Source organism: Schistocerca gregaria, chromosome 2, assembly GCF_023897955.1.
Source record: "Schistocerca gregaria isolate iqSchGreg1 chromosome 2, iqSchGreg1.2, whole genome shotgun sequence".
Lineage (NCBI taxonomy): Eukaryota > Metazoa > Arthropoda > Insecta > Orthoptera > Acrididae > Schistocerca > Schistocerca gregaria.
In genome coordinates this window covers 387,636,400-387,656,003 of record NC_064921.1, presented here as the reverse complement: position 1 = coordinate 387,656,003, position 19,604 = coordinate 387,636,400, and the positions used below count along the sequence as shown (strand labels likewise).

The following is a 19,604-nucleotide window of genomic DNA, read 5'->3' as shown; positions in this document are numbered from 1 at the left end:
CTGTACATTTGACAGCAAATTATGTGAATTTAAATGCTCCAGTAACATTGTATATACAACCCTCTCGATAACTTTAGCACACACCGATGGCATAGAAATAGTTCTATAATTGTCAACATTATCTCTGTCTCCCTTTTTATAAAGTGGCTTCACCACCGAGTACTTTAATCAGTCAGGAAACCAACCACTCCTAAAGGAAAAGTTACAGATATGGCTAACATACATAGAACAATACTTCAGCTTTTAGATCATTGACACAGCTTTCCTGTTTGATATGAATTTGTCTCTACTTAAAGGTTTTGTGAATAAATGTGCCAACTGTTTATCAGAATAAACATAATAAATTTCTATCTCATTATTTTCAATATGTTCATGTATATAGTGATATTTAATGTCAATGTGCTTGTGTTTGTGATGTTCTGTTTTTAATCAGGCAAATAGCACTTTGATTGTCAAAATGGAGTGTTGTTGGTTTGTCTAACTGAAAACCAAGTTCACTGAGGAAACCACACTACCAAACAACTTCAGTAGCAGCATCTGAAGCTGCTATGTATTTGGCCTCCAATGTTGATCTGATTACAAATTAACTGCCGATGTGAACACCATGTCACAGACCCACCTGCTAACAAGCTCATATAGCCTGTTGTTGACCGAAGAGTGTCACAGTCACCAGCAAAGTTGGCATCTGAGGAGACCACCAGTCCAGTAGAGTCAGCTTTGTACGTTATGGTCAGGACCCTGGTCCCTTGTCGATACTTCATAATCCTTTTAACAGAATGCCAGGATCAAGACCCAGATTCTGTAAAAACCTACTCACCATGCTCACAGTGAACATGACGTCTGGCTGTGAGACCATTGCTGCTAACATTAAGCTGCTGACTGCCTGCCAATAAAGTTTGCTTTCCATCTCCTTTGCCTCATGTTGGTTTGCAGGAGACTGCCTGCTGTGCAACATGGTTCCAACATTAATAGGAGTGAAGTTCAGTTTTGAATCATCCATGTTCAATTTCTGAAGTAAACAACTGATGTATCTTTACTGGCCTATATAGATTATTTTGTAGAAGGGAATGTAGGGATAATGGAATGTAGTCGAATTAAGTCAGGTGATGCTGAGGAAACTAGATTCGGAAATGAGACACTTAAAGTAGTAAAGGAGTTTTGCTATTTGGGGAGCAAAATAACTGATGATGGTCGAAGTAGAGAGGATAGAAATGTAGACTGGCAATGGCAAAGAAAGCGTTTCTGAAGAAGAGAAATTTGTTAACATCGAGTATAGATTTAAGTGTCAGGAAGTCGTTTCTGAAAGTATTTGTATGGAGTGTAGCTATGTATGGAAGTGACACATGGATGATAAATAGTTTAGACAAGAAGAGAATAGAAACTTTCGAAATGTGGTGCTACAGAAGAATGCTGAAGATTAGATGGGTAGATAACATAACTAATGAGGAGATATTGAATAGTATTGGGGAGAAGACGAGTATGTGGCACAATTTGACCAGAAGAAGGGATCGGTTGGTAGGACATGTTCTGAGACATCAAGGGATCACCAATTTAGTACTGGAGGGCAGTGTGGAGGGTAAAAATCATAGAGGGAGACCAAGAGGTGAATACACTATGTAGATTCAGAAGGGTGTAGGCTGCAGTAGATACTGGGAGATGAAGCAGCTTGCACAGGATAGAGTAGCATGGAGAGCTGCATCAAACCAGTCTCAGGACTGAAGACCACAACAACAACAACAAATGTAGAAGGACTTTGTTCAATTTCCAATCCACAGAAGTATTTTCCATTGCCCACAGTAATTTCAAACATTGATCCCAGTGTTGTCAAAACATTTTCCAGTATTTTTGGAGACTTACAAATAAGCAAGCCATCATCCACATAAAGTGACAGGTAAACATCAGTGTCATCTGTTAAAGCATGGGAAACACATTTTTCTTCATCCATTTGCATGAAGCCAGACATTGTCAGAAACTGAACAAATTTTTGGTTCCAACAACATGGTGATTGTTTGACTCCATGGAGACTCTTCTTCAGTTTGCAAACATTATTTGAGCCTTCTACAACAAAACCTTTTGGTTGCTCCACATAAACTTCTTCTTTCAAAATGCAGTCTTAACATCAAACTGCCTAATTTCTATATCTCTGCAAGCTGCTATGGCTGTTAAGACTCTGATTGAATCATATTGGACCACAGGAGAGAAGGTCTCTTCAAAATCAACACCTTCTTGTTGTGAATAACCTTTTGCACAAAATCTAGTTTTAAAGTGGTCAATTTTTCCCTCAGAATTCTGCCTCACATGATACACCCACTTACATCCAATTGACTTATGGTTATGTGGTAATGGTATTAGATCCCAAGTTTTGTTCTTCTTCAAGGGTGTCATTTCCTCTTCCATTGCTTGTTTCCACTTTGACGACTCTCTCGATGCCATTGCTTCTTCAAAAGTTTGTGGTTCAAAGATAATGGCAGAGAAAGCTATATCTTGGTCCCAAAAACGAGCAGGTGCTCACAGATTTGACCTATCTCTCAGATTCATCCTTTTATTTTCTCTCATTTGTTGTTCACCAGTATCATCCTCTAGAGATTCCTCTCAAACATGTTTTTGATTTTATTTCATTTGTTAACCAGTATTATCCTCTTCAGATTCCTCTTGAACATCTTCTGCAGCATGGTCTCCCAGGTAAAATTCAGTATATCTTTGTTCTATGTTTAAGCTATGGATTTGTTCTTCATTGAAACAGACATTGCAGGAGATTGTAATTTTCTTTGATGACAGGACTGTAGAGGCAATAATTGGTGCTATACCCATCATAGCCAACCATATCAACTTCTTTGATTTACTATCCTATTTTCATCTAAACTTATCAGGAATACATATTCTGCTGATCCAAACTTCCTCATGTGTCCTGAAGAAGGAGGTTTTCCAAACCATTTTTCATGTGGCATAACATTGTCATTTGCTTTATGTGGTCAGCGATTTAAGATATATGCAGCACAATTTACTGCCTCTGCCAACAATTTGAGATACAAGTCAGTACTTAATAACATAGTGCATTCACACTCAGCTATTGACCTATTTTCTTGTTCAATTCAGCCATTCTGCTATGGTGTATAGGGACTTGTTTTCTCATTATTATACCACTTTGCTTGAAATCATCTTCAAATGGCTTATTTATGAATTCGGTTCCATAATCACTTCTCAGAACTCTGATGTTGTTTCCAGTCTGTCTTTCAATCAGTCCCTGAAATTCCAAAAACAAGGAGAAAGTATCATGCTTACTTTTAGGAAAAGACATGAACCTGTATGAGGTGAAATCATCCTTGAAAACTATGTACAAATGTGCACCTCAAGAGATGGTTTTCTCATCCATCCACTCAAATCTACATGTATAAATTTGCCAGGAATTTTTGATCTTCAAATTTGAATTAAAAGCTTTTCTTTTCATCTTTCCATACTGACATGGTTCATAATGAAGATTTTCAACTTTCTTCATATTGAAACAAGGTATTAAGTTCAGATCAGCCATATTCTTGAAACCACTGAAATGAATATGCCAAAATCTCTCATGCCAGATCATGGTGCAATTCAAGGAAGCAAGATTTGCCTTTTAGTCCATCTGGACATTTAAAAAACATTTGATAACACTGATTGCCCATCTTAATTTGCGCTGCAATTAGACCTGAACTGTGAACTTCCATTCTCTTGTCATTAAAAATAACTTTCATTCCTCTTTTTGTGACTTCTCCCACTCAAAATAAATTTTTCTTTAACTTAGGAATATGTAATATGTTTTCCAAAGTTTGAGGTTGCCATTTGCCCTCAACTTATGACAGTACTTCAGTTGATCCAATGTCTTCTGCTTTGATGATCAAATTGTCTCCAATTTGAAGAAATGTGTCATCCGACTGAATTGGCTTAAATGTGTTAAATCACTCTATGTGGTTCATCACATGTTTTGACACAGCAGTGCCAACTAACCAAATGTTTTCACAACCTGGAGCAAAAACGTAAGCATGTTTCACTCTCAAAGCTTGGTGCTCAGATGTATCAGTTTTTGTATTAATTTTTGCTAAAAGTTTCCTTGCACTCAGATTGAAAAGTCCCTTTTTGTGACAGTGATAACATTCAATGTCTTTTATACTGATCATGTTAGATGCACTGTTCTTACCAGTATTTGAACTGAGCTTGCATGTTTTATCTACATTAATTGCTGTGAAGGCTGTTGAGTTTTCATAACATTGTAAGAGTTTTTGTTCTTCTTTCAATAACCTTAAGTCAAATTAACAAATGTTTCTTGATCTTCAGGACATGAGTCCCAGGCAGTTGAAAAAATTGCAAACTTTGCTGGCAGACTTCCCAAAATTTTAGCCCTTTTGTCAAGTTCTGCAACAGGTTCCCCAATATCAGCTAATGATTGTACCCAGGACTCAACTTGACTGATGTGCTGTGCAATTGTGTCTGTTAGCAACATTCTGCGATCAAAAAATTTCTGCTTCAAGGCCATTTTATTAACTACAGATCACTGTTCATGAATAGTCTTCAGTCTGGCCCACATTTCCGCAACATTTGTGCACATCATAACAAATTGCAGTTTGTTAAATTCCATCACAGTAGATAGAATGAGCATTGCCTTCGCATTTAAGTCATTCCAAGCAGTTTGAGTCTCACCAGCTTCATTTGGCCTTGGTTTCCCCTCAACTATATGGAGCACATTTTCAGCAAAAAAATAATTTGCAACTGATATTTCCACAGTTGGAAATTTTTACCATCAAATTTGTGGATAATATACATTTTCAGTTTATCCATCTTTGTGTAGGCTGAATGTAAGTCAGACTTAACAATACTCAGTTCAAAACAAAAACAAAGGTTTTCCACAATAGACCAGTAAAATGTGATGGTTCCAGAACTTGAGCTCATGGTTCACATAAATAAAACTCTGATCAAAAGCAATGATTTTACAAAACAGAAACGGATACCGTATTTATGCTTTTGCATTGTCCAATAAACTGAGAAACTGCAGAAAATCACAGAGCAAAATACCAAAAGTTACACCATAACTGTAACAACAAAACAGAAAACAAAGATATAATTTTGTAATGTCATGGAACATGGCCACACACAGAATGAACATAAATATCTGGCACACTCACACCACGAAAACTGAAAATGAAACCACTAAAAAAAACTCAATACAACAAGCTCAGTGCTGTCAACAACTTCTGTACTTTTGAGCAACATTATTATTAATTTTGAATGTCTTACCTTTTATTTAAGTGGCTGATAATATAATGTAAATATTAAATGCCTCTTGTACTTCCCTTAACTAAATACACAGAGCAGGAGGAGGAGAACTACTGACAAACTTAACAAAGGAAAGATATATAACAGAATCAGACATAGCTGGCTACATTCGACAGTTGCTATGGGGGCTTGAACATATGCACGACCAAAACATTGCACATCTTGGGCTAACTGTAAGCACAGGATAGTACTTTCTACATCTTAAAATTCAAATTCTTCTTTTATATCTTTATGTACAATTTTACAATGTATTTTATCACGTAGAAAATTTCTGATTTTTCAGGTGGGTGATCTCCTTATATCACATCAAGGTGGAGATGATTTAAAAATCTGTGATTTTGGTTTGAGCAGGAGAATAAACTTTGGAAAACTAGCATCTCTTGATTATGGTAAGATGAAATGTTGGTACATCAATCACCATATTTATTATATTAAATACTTGTACTAGATTTCCTTTTTTTCTTGCACTAATAATTACTATTGTGTGAAATAGAATTGCGTTTGTTACAAAGATAGCATTGAGCAGCAGCCTATGCTTTTGTTAATTCTTATTATGAATGATGCAAATGATTTTTAAAACTGAATTAAATAGAATATGATAAATTTGGGCACCTATGTGACATCACCGTCTACCAATGTTAATTTTCAACTGTTGATGTACTTGGGAAAATTTACAACCTCTTTGGTATGATTCCAAGATACTGTATCTCTATCTTACTGTGTAACATCACAATCATATACATTAATTTTATTTGTTTATTTCTCCTATGTATTCAAACTATTATCATCATCATTATCATCATCATTTAAGACTGATTATGCCTTTCAGTGTTCAGTCTGGAGCATAGCCCCCTTATAAAATTCCTCCATGATCCCCTATTCAGTGCTAACATTGGTGCCTCTTCTGATGTTAAACCTATTACTTCAAAATCATTCTTAACCGAATCCAGGTACCTTCTCCTTGGTCTGCCCCGACTCCTCCTACCCTCTACTGCTGAACCCATGAGTCTCTTGGGTAACCTTGCTTCTCCCATGCGTGTAACATGACCCCACCATCTAAACCTGTTCACCCTGATTGCTACATCTATAGAGTTCATTCCCAGTTTCTCTTTGATTTCCTCATTGTGGACACCCTCCCGCCATTGTTTCCATCTACTAGTACCTACAATCATCCTAGCTAATTTCATATCGGTAACCTCAACCTTGTTGATAAGGTAACCTGAATCCACCCAGCTTTCGCTCCCATACAACAAAATTGGTTGAAAGATTGAACGGTGCACAGATAACTTAGTCTTGGTACTGACTCCCTTCTTGCAGCAGAGAGTAGATCGTATCTGAGCACTCACTGCATTAGCTTTGCTACACCTCGCTTCCTGTTCTTTTACTATGTTGCCATCCAGTGAGAATATGCATCCTAAGTACTTGAAACTGTCCACTTGTTCTAACTTTGTTCCTCCTATTTGGCACTCAATTCGTTTATATTTCTTTCCCACTGACATTACTTTCGTTTTGGAGATGCTAATCTTCATACCATACTCCTTACATTTCTGATGTAGCTCTGAAATATTACTTTGCAAACTTTCAATCAAATCTGCCATCACAACTAAGTCATCCGCATATGCAAACTGCTTATTTTGTGTTCACATAGTTTGATCTCACCCAGCCAGTCTATTGTTTTCAACATATGATCCATAAATAATATGAACAACAGTGACGACAGGTTGCAGCTTTGTCTTACCCCTGAAACTACTATGAACCATGTACTCAATTTACCGTCACTAACTGCTGCTGACTATCCATGTAAAGACCTTTAATTGCTTGCAAAAGTTTGCCTCCTATTCCATAATCTCGTAGAACAGACAATAACTTCCTCCTAGGAACCTGGTCATATGCCTTTTCTAGATCTATAAAGCATAGATATAATTCCCTGTTCCACTCATAACACTTCTCCATTATTTGCCGTAAGCTAAAGATCCGGTCCTGACAACCTCTAAGAGGCCTAAACCCACAGTCATTTTCATCCAATTGGTCCTCAACTAATACTCGCACTTTCCTTTCAACCATACCTGAGAAGATTTTACCCACAACACTGATTAAAGAGATACCTCTGTAGTTGTTACAATCTTTTCTGTTGCCATGTTTAAAGATTGGTGTGATTACTGCTTTTGCACAGTCTGATGGAACCTGTCCCGACTCCCAGGCCATTTCAATTATCCTGTGTAGCCATTTAAGACCTGACATTCCACTGTATTTGATGAGTTCCGACTTAATTTCATCCACCCCAGCTGCTTTATTGCACTGCAATCTATTGACCATTTTCTCCACTTCCTCAAATGTGATCCTATTTTCGTCATCATTCCTATCCCATTCTACCTGGAAATCTGAAACATTACTGATCATATTTTCACCTACATTGAGCAACTCTTCAAAATATTCCCTCCACCTGCCCAAGGCATCCACAGGATTCACCAGCAGTTTTCCTGATCTGTCCAAAATACTTGTCATTTCCTTCTTACCTCCCTTTTGAAGACTGCTAATTACACTCCAGAATGGTTTTCCAGCAGCTTGACCCATAGTCTCCAACCTGTTTCCAAAGTCTTCCCAAGATTTCTTCTTGACTGCTGCAATTATCTGTTTGGCTTTGTTTCTTTCTTCAACATAACTTTCTCTGTCTACCTGAGTTCTAGTATGTAGCCATTTTTGATACGCCTTCTTTTTTCTTTTACAAGCTGCCTCGACCGTGTCATTCCACCAAGCTGTTTGCTTCTTCCTGCTTTTACTCACTACTGTTCCAAGACATTCTTTAGCCACTTCTAGTACTGTGTCCCTGTACCTTGTCCATTCCTTTTCCAATGACTGTAATTCACTACATTCAACTACCTGGTACCTTTCTGAGATCGCTGTTATGTACTTGTGCCTGATTTCCTTATCCTGAAGTTTCTCCACTCTTATCCTCCTACATATGGACCTGACCACCTGCACTTTCGGCCTCACAATCCCAATTTCACAGCAGATTAAATAATGATCAGCGTCATCAAAGAATCCCCTGAATACACGTGTGTCCCTCACAGCCTTCCTGAATTCCTGATCTGTTATTATATAGTCAATGACAGATCTGGTTCCCCTGCCTTCCCAAGTATACCGGTGAATGTTCTTATGTTTAAAAAAGGAGTTTGTGATTACTAAGCTGATACTGGCACAGAAAACCAAGAGTTGTTTCTCGTTCCTGTTGGCCTCCATATCCTCTCCAAATTTACCCATAACTTTTTCATACCCATCTGTTCGATTTCCAATCCTGGCGTTAAAATCACCCATGAGCAGAACACTGTCCTTGTCCTTTACTCTAATAACTACATCACTGAGTGCCTCATAAAAACTATCCATCTTATCTTGATCTGTCCCTTCACAATGTGAATATACTGACACAATCCTTATTTTCTTGCTAGACACTGTCAGATCTATCCACATCAGTCGTTCGTTTACATACCTTACTGCAACTACGCTGGGTTCCATTTCTTTCCTGATGTAAAGCCCTACACCCCATTGTGCTATCCCTGCTTTGACTCCTGACAGCTAGATCTTGTATTCTCCCACTTCCTCTTCTTTCTCACCCCTTACCCGAATGTCAGTAACAACTAAAACGTCCAGCCCCATCTTACTTGCAGCCTCTGCCAGCTCTACCTTCTTCCCAGAGTATCCCCAGTTGATATTAATAGCTCCCCATCTCATTACCATTTGTTTGCCAAGTCGTATCTTAGGAGTCCCTGGTATGTCAGTTAGAGGTTGGACTCCGTCACCTCCAAAGGTCCAAGGCATTTTGCTCCGATTGTTGCCAGCATCATATTTAAAGTCCCATGAAGCAGGTTGCTAGCCTTACTTGCCCTGAGTCCCATTGGGCATTACCCCTAATGGTTGAGGGACTAACCGGTGGATTTGGTAGTCTTTGCCGTATGAGCACAAAGGTGACCACGACTCAGAATATGTCCGAGATGCCCTGCCTTATTCCAAAGTAACTGGTATCCCGAGTGTTGAGACCACTTACTTGTCCACTCATACGTTGCCCATGGTTCATGAACTAGGACATGACTACAGGAACCCACACCATGAACCACACAGTGTGACGCTTTCTATGTGGGAATTACCAGCAACAAACTGTCCATTCGCATGAATGGACACAGGCAGACAGTGTTTGTTGGTAATGAGGATCACCCTGTGGCTAAACATGCCTTGGTGCACGGGCAGCACATCTTGGCACAGTGTTACACCGTGCGGGTTATCTGGATACTTCCCACCAACACCAACTTATCCGAACTCTGGAGATGGGAACTTGCCCTTCAATATATCCTCTCTTCTTGTAATCCACCAGACCTCAATCTCCACTAATTTCAAGTTGCCGCCACTCATACCTCACCTGTCATTCAACATCATCTTTGGCTCTGCACTTCCGCCTCGACTGACATCTCTGCCCAAACTCTTTGCCTTTAAATATGTCTGCTTGTGTCTGTATGTGTATGGATGGATGTGTGTGTGTGTGTGTGTGTGTGTGTGTGTGTGTGTGTGTGTGTGTGTGTGAGTATACACCTTTCCTTTTTTCCCCCCCGAGGTAAGTCTTTCTGCTTCCGGGATTGGAATGGCTCCTTACCCTCTCCCTTAAAACCCACATCCTTTCATCTTTCCTTCTCCTTTCCTCTTTCCTGACAAAGCAACCACCGGTTGCGAAAGCTCATAATTTTGTGTGTGTGTTTGTGTGTTATTTTATTGTGCCTGTCTACCGGTTCTTTCCCACTTGGTAAGTTTGGAATCTTTGTTTTTAATATACAAACTATTAGTTGGACATAATTGGCACTTCTGATTAGTATGCATCACCTTCATTTTTATTTCAATGAATCAGTTATTTTTGGTGGTGTTTAGCAGTGTTTTTCACTGATTGATATAGTTCGTTGCACACTGATAAGTGGCAAAAACAATCACATGCTGATGAGGTACTCAAACTCCTCTATTACCTTATCCTTAGGATCCATTACTTTAATAGAAGTTGTGTCCCCATGCCTCACAATAACCCAAACTTACACAAAATACTGAAACAAACCATGATTGGTAACGTTGTTCATCTTCTAACAGTTTATCAGATTTTCTTTGCCTTTATTTTTTGACTGGTTCAGCGTTACAAAAAATTACGATAACAGCAAAGTTAAGCACACATTGATGGGTACATAACTTAGGGGGTAAAAGCTCCTTCAACAAGGCAGTCATTGACAAACACATGATGAAGACTACATACACTGATGAACTATCCATATCACTCATAATTAGGGTTATGTATCTGTATGCAAAATCTGGCTCACACGACATAAACACTTGTGTTGTCTTCTGATATGTTGCTGTCACCATTGTGATTGCCAGAAAGAAATTATTTTTTCTTGTGTTTTGAGTTAATGACTTATTTACCTGCAGAGATGATTTCTTTAAAGAAAGATGATTCTGTTTGATATTTATATCTGAATCTGTCTGCACTGCTGCTGCATAATTCACTGTGGGCACCACAGAATTAAATAGTTCTTATTGAGTGAATACTAAGCTTCCTATTTCAGTTATAGCACAGGCACTATAAACAACATGTTTCTGTCCTCACAATTTTCTATAATCATCATTCTCATCATAATTACTGAGACTGATGTAATATTGCTTCCTCATCAGCAACTGAATATTTAAATATTTTGTAAGCAGCTTTTTACAAGGTATTGATCACCATTTATCATCTGCTCTTTCATCTCACTGAATATTTCTGTAACATAGCTACATAAATTGAAAATCATGACTATTACATTTATTTTGTTGTTTATCTGGATTATTTACAGTCACAGGAGGGTAATCTGATGACCATTGTGTTACTTGTGCATCTTTTGTCTTTATAGTCTTGGATACCAACACATTTTTGTAGACTGGTATTTAGAGAACTATTCTTAGAAGTGACAGGAGATGGGTAATAGTGGGAAGAATTAAACATAAATAACTAATTGGTTTGCTATTGAACAAGATTTCAGACATGAACAGCTATAAAAGAAAAATTAGTAAGAGTTCCACAGTCAGAGCCGTGTGGAACTGAGGAATTATTCAGAATAAGTTGAAGAAAATGCACTAGTGAAACAAAAAGCATAATTTATTACACAGATTTATGTGGAAAGCAGAGACTGAAATAAGCTGGTAGAATATTGTGTTTTACTGTTTGCCATATTTCTTGATTCTTTGTGGTCACTAAAAAAATTAATATTTCCATTACCTGCAATAGTTTGTCTTCACTGACAATATTTTCTTAAGGGGTAAGCACACATGCAGAATAGTTTGTAACGAAAATAAAATACAGTTGAGAAATCTATACCATAAATTGTAGGGAAATAGAGTGGCTGTCCATTTCTTGCCTTCAGGAGGCAAAATTCCAAGAACTGACAATGAAAAAACACTGCTTTCAGAACTTACATGTTTCTTCTGTAGAGATGAAAGAGGGATTGGTTGGAGAAGGTTTGAAATGAGGGAAAGATCAATCAGATTCCAGGTTGCAAGGGTAAGGAGAACCAACTTCCAGCAGAAATGCTTTGCAGTGCACTAAAAGAATCTTGATCATTGGTTGGTAATCAGATTCAATAGACGATGTGAAAATTTTATGATCTGTCGCCATTGGCATTCACTACTTGTGGGTGATTCCATTACAGCTCCATGATTTTCACGTGTTGCATCTGTTTCAAATTGTGGCGGCAGTGCTCTCCTTCACAATAATTCTGCAATCCTAGTCAGTAATATCCTGCTGATGAAGGGTTATCTCATGTTGCTGACATGTTTCCCAGCTCATTGGACATGCTCTCTTCAGCTAGGAAACTCTACTAATGTTGCACTGAGATATACTTCACGGATCTCTCAGAACTGTCTTTTGAAATCAAACAATGAAAAATCCATGATGGAATGTAACAATATTATGAAAAGGAAAGTTACCACTCACCATGTAGCAGAGATGCTGAGTCGCAGATTGGCACAACAACAAGAGAAGTGTCCTGCGCACTATCCTTCCCACCCCTCCCACAGTGGTATTCCACTGTCCATTGAACCTACACAATATACTCATTCATCCCTACACATACCCTGCTCCCATCCCCTTACCTCATGGCTCATACTCCCACAACAGACGTAGATGCAAGAACTGTCCCATACATCCTTCCACCACCACCTACTCCAGTCCAATTGCAAAAATTACCTATCCCAACAGAGGCAGGCTACCTTTGAAATGAGTCATGTGATCTACAAGCTAATCTGCAACCACTGTGCTGCATTCTATGTGGGGATGACAATCAACAAGCTGTCTGTCCGCATGAATGGTCACCAAAAAACAGTGGCCATGAATCAAGTGGACCACCTGGTTGCTGAGCACACTGCCAAATATGGCATCCTTCATTTCAATGACTGCTTCATAGCCTATGCCATATGGATGCTTCCCGCCAGCACCAGGTTTTCCGAACTGTGAAGGCGGGAACTTTCCCTGCAATATATCCCACATTCCGATAACCATCCTGGCCTCAACCTTCATTAGTCATTGCCCTCACCCATCCAGCCTCCCTGTTCCCATTCCAGCACTATACAGTCCTCATTCTACGATCGCACCTAATGTTTTTATTCTTCTTTTCTGAACCCCACCCCTCAAAAAAAAAAAAAAAAAAGAAAAAAATAAGATCTGTCCCCTGCACTCTGTCTATCCTCCCAACTGCACATAGCTGTCCTACCCTCTCTCCACCTCATCCCTGTGCACTCCCTAGCAGCACTGCACTGCCCACCACCCCTACCCTACTATCCTCCAGTTCCCTGCCCCAGCCTCTCTTTAACCCCTCCCAGTCACCTCTCCCATCATCCACTGGTGCTGCTGCTCACAGTGTGGCTACAGTTGCCTGAGTCTGCAGTCATGTATGTGTGATGTGTGTGTGTGTGTCATCTTTTTTTTGACAAAGGCCTTATAGGCCGAAGGCCTTACTTGTGGAAAACTGTCTTTTGTTCTTATGATCTCTAACTTCTTGAGTTATGTGTGTCTGATAATTTGTGAGAGCAGCATCCAACTTTTGGAGATAATATTTTTATAATTTCAGTTACATCATAATAAAATAATTACTGGTAATTATTGCTGAATATTCACACACAATTTATTTTTGAACCAAAATATAAAAGTTCTATTGCCCCTGTTTATTGTGACATTTGCAAGCTGAACAGGGATTCACACAGCTGGTTATTATAGTTATGTTACATAAGTATTCTGTTATACTGCTGTAGTAATTTAATATTATACAAAATGTTACGCAGTGTATGTCACCAGTATATGAAAAGCTAATAAATATAAGGTCTACGTTTTGTTTCTTTTTTCTGCAATAGCTGTATCTTTCAATTCCAGGAATGCCAGAATTTGTTGCACCAGAGGTTGTGAATGGTGATGGTGTCAGTACTAGTGCTGACATGTGGTCCGTTGGTATTATCACATACATTCTGCTCTCTGGAATATCTCCATTCAGAGGTGTTAATGATCGGGAGACTCTGACACGTATAAAAGAAGGAAAATGGGAATTTATTGAAGAGTGGTTTTCCAAGTTGTCCATGGAAGCTAGGGATTTCATCAGCAAGCTGCTAGTTTATCAAGCTGATGGGAGAATGGACGTCAAAGCTGCTCTCAAGCATCCATGGCTTCTGCGTGCTGATAAAATGCCAGCAGATGAATATCAGATAACAACAGACCGTCTCAAAATATATTATGACAGCTACAGGTAGACTCTATAACCTACTTTGTAATTTTTAATGATAACTAATTACTAATCTAACTATCAGTGTTAAAACTGAAGTATCTGGAGTAGGGCAGAAACACAAAAGGAAAGACAGCAAAATGCAAAATAGAAGGAGAGGAAAACATAAAGATAAAGGGGATAACTGGTGAAAAGAATTAAAGTCAGTCAGGAACACAAAACCTATATATACTAGGACTGAAGTAACATACAAATTCCCCATAACACAGTAATAATAATGAATTTCAGATAGTAAAAAACAAAAAAGTGACTGGATATGAATCAGAAAGACATTTGAAAACAGCATTTTGGTGGATGCTTGCAAAGAAATGACAAAATAATAATAGATTAAGACCTTGCCCCACCTCTCTCCTTCTCCTCGTCCTCCTTCCACCTCCCTCCATTTGCACATATGATAAAGACTGATTCTTATAGGGTGTTCAGAATTAAAATCCAGTAACAAAACACTGTAGAAAGAGAACCATTGCTCAGAATGATGTCAGAATCGAACAGCATGTTATTGACTCAGTGGGAAATGTCATGTAAAACAAAAAATTACCAATAGATGGCGTTGTAACATGAATGGGCTTGGCACAAATGACAGCTGAATTGCGATACTGTGACTATGATTTGAGTTGCACATTACACCATCTGTACCATTCAATGTGCATAACTGCACAATTTTGGAAGTCAACAATTTTGGCACTTGATGGGAAAAATCATTTTTTAATTGTCCTGAGGATGGAAACAACATAAAAAGCAAGTGTCCTGAAACCAAAAACTGCATAAAAAATGAAATTGGTTTTTTATTGTCCTGGGGCCAAAATCCACATAAAAAGTAAAATGAGATAAGTTTCGTGGTTCTAGTACAAGACATGTTCAATGTGCTGTCCATCATTTTCTAGCGCAAGTTGAAATTGAGAAACAGCATGTTCAATGACACACTGGAGTGCCTCGCGATCACGTTCAGAATGTGTTGGTTCAATTCACTAAACACAACATCTCTCAATAATGCCACATCCAGAAGCCACACGGATTAAGATCAGGTGATCTGGACAGCCAGGCTGCAGGGACATGACAGCTAATCAGTCTGGCATTTCCAAAATGCCACTGCAGTAGCTGCTTCACTGGTTGTGTAATGTGTGGAGAAGCATTAAACTGATCTTGCACACACATCCACACTGTTGAAGGACTTGAATGACATTGGTGCATAAAAGACTCTCATAGCATTTACAGGTAACAGGGCTCACCTCCTCAAAAAAATGGCTCTATGATAAATAATGCCATCATTTCAAACCATATGGTCACGTTTGAAGAATGAAGTGGTACCAGTTGGTATATCACATTCTGCAATCTGCATATTGACATGTCTGTGGAGGCTGAAATGGGCTTCGTGTATCCACAGAATGTTCCTTGGACATTAGTGTCCACATCCATGCTAGCAAGAAATTCCAGAAAAAATGTTTGTCTTGGCAGATAAATAGGAACAACTCCTGGACATTGGTGATTTTGTATGGATGGCATTGCAGGATGTTTCATAGGATTTTATGCACTGTGCTCATGAGTAGCATTTGGGAAATTCCCCTTGCACAGCATGTTTTCACACACCCTCTTGACCCCTCCTACAATGCTGTGGCCAAATCTTAACTCAAAGTTACTTCTCTATAAATATGTCCATAGTTTATTATACTGCTAACTTTCAACATCAAGTTTTTTTTTTGGGGTCATTTCAATAATTGTTCTCGCTCTGCACCACTAATAACATTACTCTCTGAGAGCTAAACAGCATTTATAATAAAAAAACAGATTTTTGCTCTCGCAGATACATCTTCCCTATTACATCACATAAATCAACCTTCTCTACAATACCACCACATTTTCTCACAAACAACTGCATCCTCTTCCCTCTTATCCTCTGTAGATCACAGTTGGATATATCTCATAATTCCAGCCCCTTTTGCTCAAACTTCATGTGGGACTGAACCTTACCTAAAATTAACAAATATTTTGAAAATTACAATAATTGAAAAGAAGTTGTATTTTCCTGTTGTAGAATGTTAAAGTAATACATCAACAGCATTAGAAAAGGATAGATTACTACTCATTGTATAGAGAGACACTGAGCTGCACACAATTATAATGAACAGATGCTACACATATTATCACTTTCTTCTGAAGTAGAAAATGCACACACATTCACACATGCACAACATGCACATACTTAGTTACTGTCTCTGATCACAGCACCTGAGCTATAACTGTGCCTAATAGGAGCAGTAGTTTGGTGGTTTTGGTAAGGAGGAGGTATGGGAAGTGAGGCAGGGAGGGGGGTTGGGTGGAGCAAATAGTAAGGCGGAGTTGGAAATACAACAGTGCCACCTGCAGGCGTGGTTAGCATCTGCATTTATGTTTGAGCATGTATTTGTGTTCGTGTTTCCATATTCCTGTGCAACATCTGTATCTCTTAAAGAACCTTGTTGCCGTAACATATATTCAGTCATTTGGTTGTTCTACTTGCCTAAAACCCCTTTCAAGCAACTGTTAACAGTTCCTATCCACCCAGCCACTTACTTGATTGAAGCACTCATCCATTTGAATATTTAAAACTTTGCTCACTTAAGCCTTCAGTTCCTTAATTTGACCTGTGTTTGCATTACATCAAACGGCTTTTGTTTTCAGTTTTAAATATGAGAAGCCTGCTCTAATAAACTCAGTGAGTTACTCAAAAAGCAATGTACCTCAACAAAAATAATAGAAGAGTTATGTCTTGCCTTTCAAAAATGAAAGTAGGGTTTTCTCAAAATCAGATAAGAATATTCCACTGTTCCAACATTCCTTTCAAAAATCACAAGCCATTGTTCCACCATTCATTTACTGAATTTTTCAGGTTGTATGTAGATTTTGCTTCACATTAGACATTCATAAATAAATTTACATAACTAATAGTTCCGTCCATAACTGGCAATGTCAGTTGAATTGAAACTTGTGTTTAACTGCCATATGGCATCCATTTAACTACTGCTGGTCTTGGTCCAAGATACCAATTAAAAGATGTTCATGTGGTCCCTCTTCTGTGAATTGCAAGTTCCACATACCTGCATTGCTGTGTAACAGGGCTGGAATAACCCAAGTGGAGTGAATGTGTGTAGCCCCATGGCACAGCAGCTGATAAAAATTTATTCCGTAATGGTGACACCAAAAACCAAGGACACATTAAACATTTTCAAAAAGATAGTTCCACTTCTGGGTAGACCATGTTTAGGCTAACATTCTTACACAGTACCATAATGGAAAACTGGTGAAATTAAGTTTTTATTGAACATTTTGTTTTTGCCTTTTGCAACTTGAACAATCTCAACCAAACTATTCATTCACATTTTATGTTTTAATGTCGAAATTTTTGATTCACAATCTTAAGATAATCTTCCCCAGTTCAGACAGCTGTAGAATGCAAACTCATGTCATGTGCCAACTTACCCACTTTGAAATTTGCTGATAGTGGCTCATCACACTCAATACCTGCTTATACAGAACCTTGAAAAAATCCCCAACTCCTGAAAATTTTTAAGAAAAATCGCAAAGAATCCCCTGTGACAGTCAAAATAAACTGTCACCCAAGTAATCATGGCATTTGGATCATGCACGCACATATACGTCCCCATTACAGTATTTTAGAAGAACAAAAGTAAACAATTTTTGAGAAAGTAATTTAAGTGGATAGATAAGAAAAGTGGCTAAGTGATGAGTAGACTTTTTATCTAACCAATTGAATTAAATTACAGTATTTTGTAATTTATCATATACTGAAGACATTATCTATAGTGATTATTATGAAAAGGATAGTTGCTACCAACCATATAGCGGAGATGCTGAGTTGCAGGTAGGTACAACGAAAGACTGTCAGAAAGTGAGTTTCCACCCAACAAAGCCTTTACTAGATTTTCCACTGTTTGATCTATAAGGATTACATCATCTCTTTGAACTATGATTCTATATACAGATGTTTCCATACTTTGTTTTAGGTTTTTCTGATTTCCAACACAAAAACTATTACAATATACCATTTACATAACTTCAAACTTTTGAAAATTACAATATACTATGTTTGTGTTCTCTTTAAAGTTCTTTCAAAGTTTTGCTGAAAGCACAGGAAATACACAGTATGAAACCTCTGCTTTTTTAAAAAAAAATGACAAGAACAGAATGCATAAATTTCAACTTGCCATACAGAGGAGGCGTTTAGTCGCAGGCAAGCCAGTGAAGAAGAATGCTGTCATTATTTTTCATTATGCCTGTATGTGACTGAACGCTTCCTCTAAGTGATGAGCAGCAGTCTCTCATTTCCATATTGTTATTATTCCATTCTGTACTTTCCACCGTTTGGCATCTTAGTTTCCTGTATCCTATTTTTGCATTTCCTTCTCAGCAGTTCTGAATACTGCATCACTGCATTCCTTTCATGGCAAGTCATTGCCCATATCACATGAAGTAACAAAAAAATTAACGGACTCTTTTATTTATTCCACTGAGGTTGCTGATTCGTTGCATAATTGTGTAGAGGAAGCTGAGTGTGATGCTTCTACCACTTGGTCTCTCTCCTTTCTGCTTTGTTGCTCTATCTTACATAGTTCCATGCAATTAAAAGTGTTGTCTTCCTTTCTCATCACTTTCCTACGTGCTAGAGTGTCAACATGTGTGTCTCATTTGAGATTGCTTTGAATTGTTAAACCTAGGAATTTTACTCTAAACTCTGTTTTTGCTTATTCATTACTAATGTATAGTTTACCTTCATCATTAAAACTACTATTGTTAAACTCCATAAGACATATTCTACTGATGCTTACATTTAACTGGCTTCCATTAAAGTATTGAACAGTTTCATTTGTTACATTATTACACTGGGTCTCAAGTTCATTAAATGATTCCATTTTACACACAATGGACGTAACATCTGCATACAGAACTAATTTGGAGCTTTTGAGTGCAACATTTTGTATCATTTACAGAAATCAAAGAGAAAAGAGCACCCAATACCAAGCCCTGGGGTACTCCGTATTTTATATAAGTTATTTTGGATTTGTGAAAACCATTTTCAGTTTTAAGCAGTGCAACCTGTCTTTGGTTACTCATGTAAGACTTGGTCATGATCAGCGCTCCTTATGCCAATGTGTCATAGCTTATATAATTGCACAGTCAAAAGCTTTCTTGAGGTCAAGGTTGCTTGTTCTTGATGCCACTTATTATCTCTTCGATTAACTGAGCAGCTGCTATGCTAGTTGAGTTACATTTTATGAATCTATTTTGATTTTCAAACATTACATTGTGCTTATTGAGAAATGTTATAATTCTATTATACACGACTTTTTCAAGTATTTTGAAAAAGACAGGATTTATAGTGCTTGATCTGTAGTTTTTAATTTTGTATTTGTCACCTCTTTTAAAGATCAACATTACCTGAGCTATTTTTAGTCCACCTGGAAAGGTGCCTGAGTC

At 38.0% G+C, this 19,604-nt stretch overlaps 1 protein-coding gene across 2 annotated transcripts in view; it reads left to right on the top strand.

The window, feature by feature from the left end:
- Positions 1-19,604, top strand: part of LOC126321023 (obscurin) — a 790,459-nt gene that overhangs the window by 712,792 nt on the left and 58,063 nt on the right. For both annotated transcript variants that reach the window (XM_049994141.1, XM_049994140.1), the window contains 3 exons: positions 5,339-5,477; positions 5,588-5,693; positions 13,730-14,096. In XM_049994141.1, the coding sequence (XP_049850098.1) occupies positions 5,339-5,477; positions 5,588-5,693; positions 13,730-14,096 (612 nt within the window). The remainder of the gene's footprint in view (positions 1-5,338; positions 5,478-5,587; positions 5,694-13,729; positions 14,097-19,604) is intronic.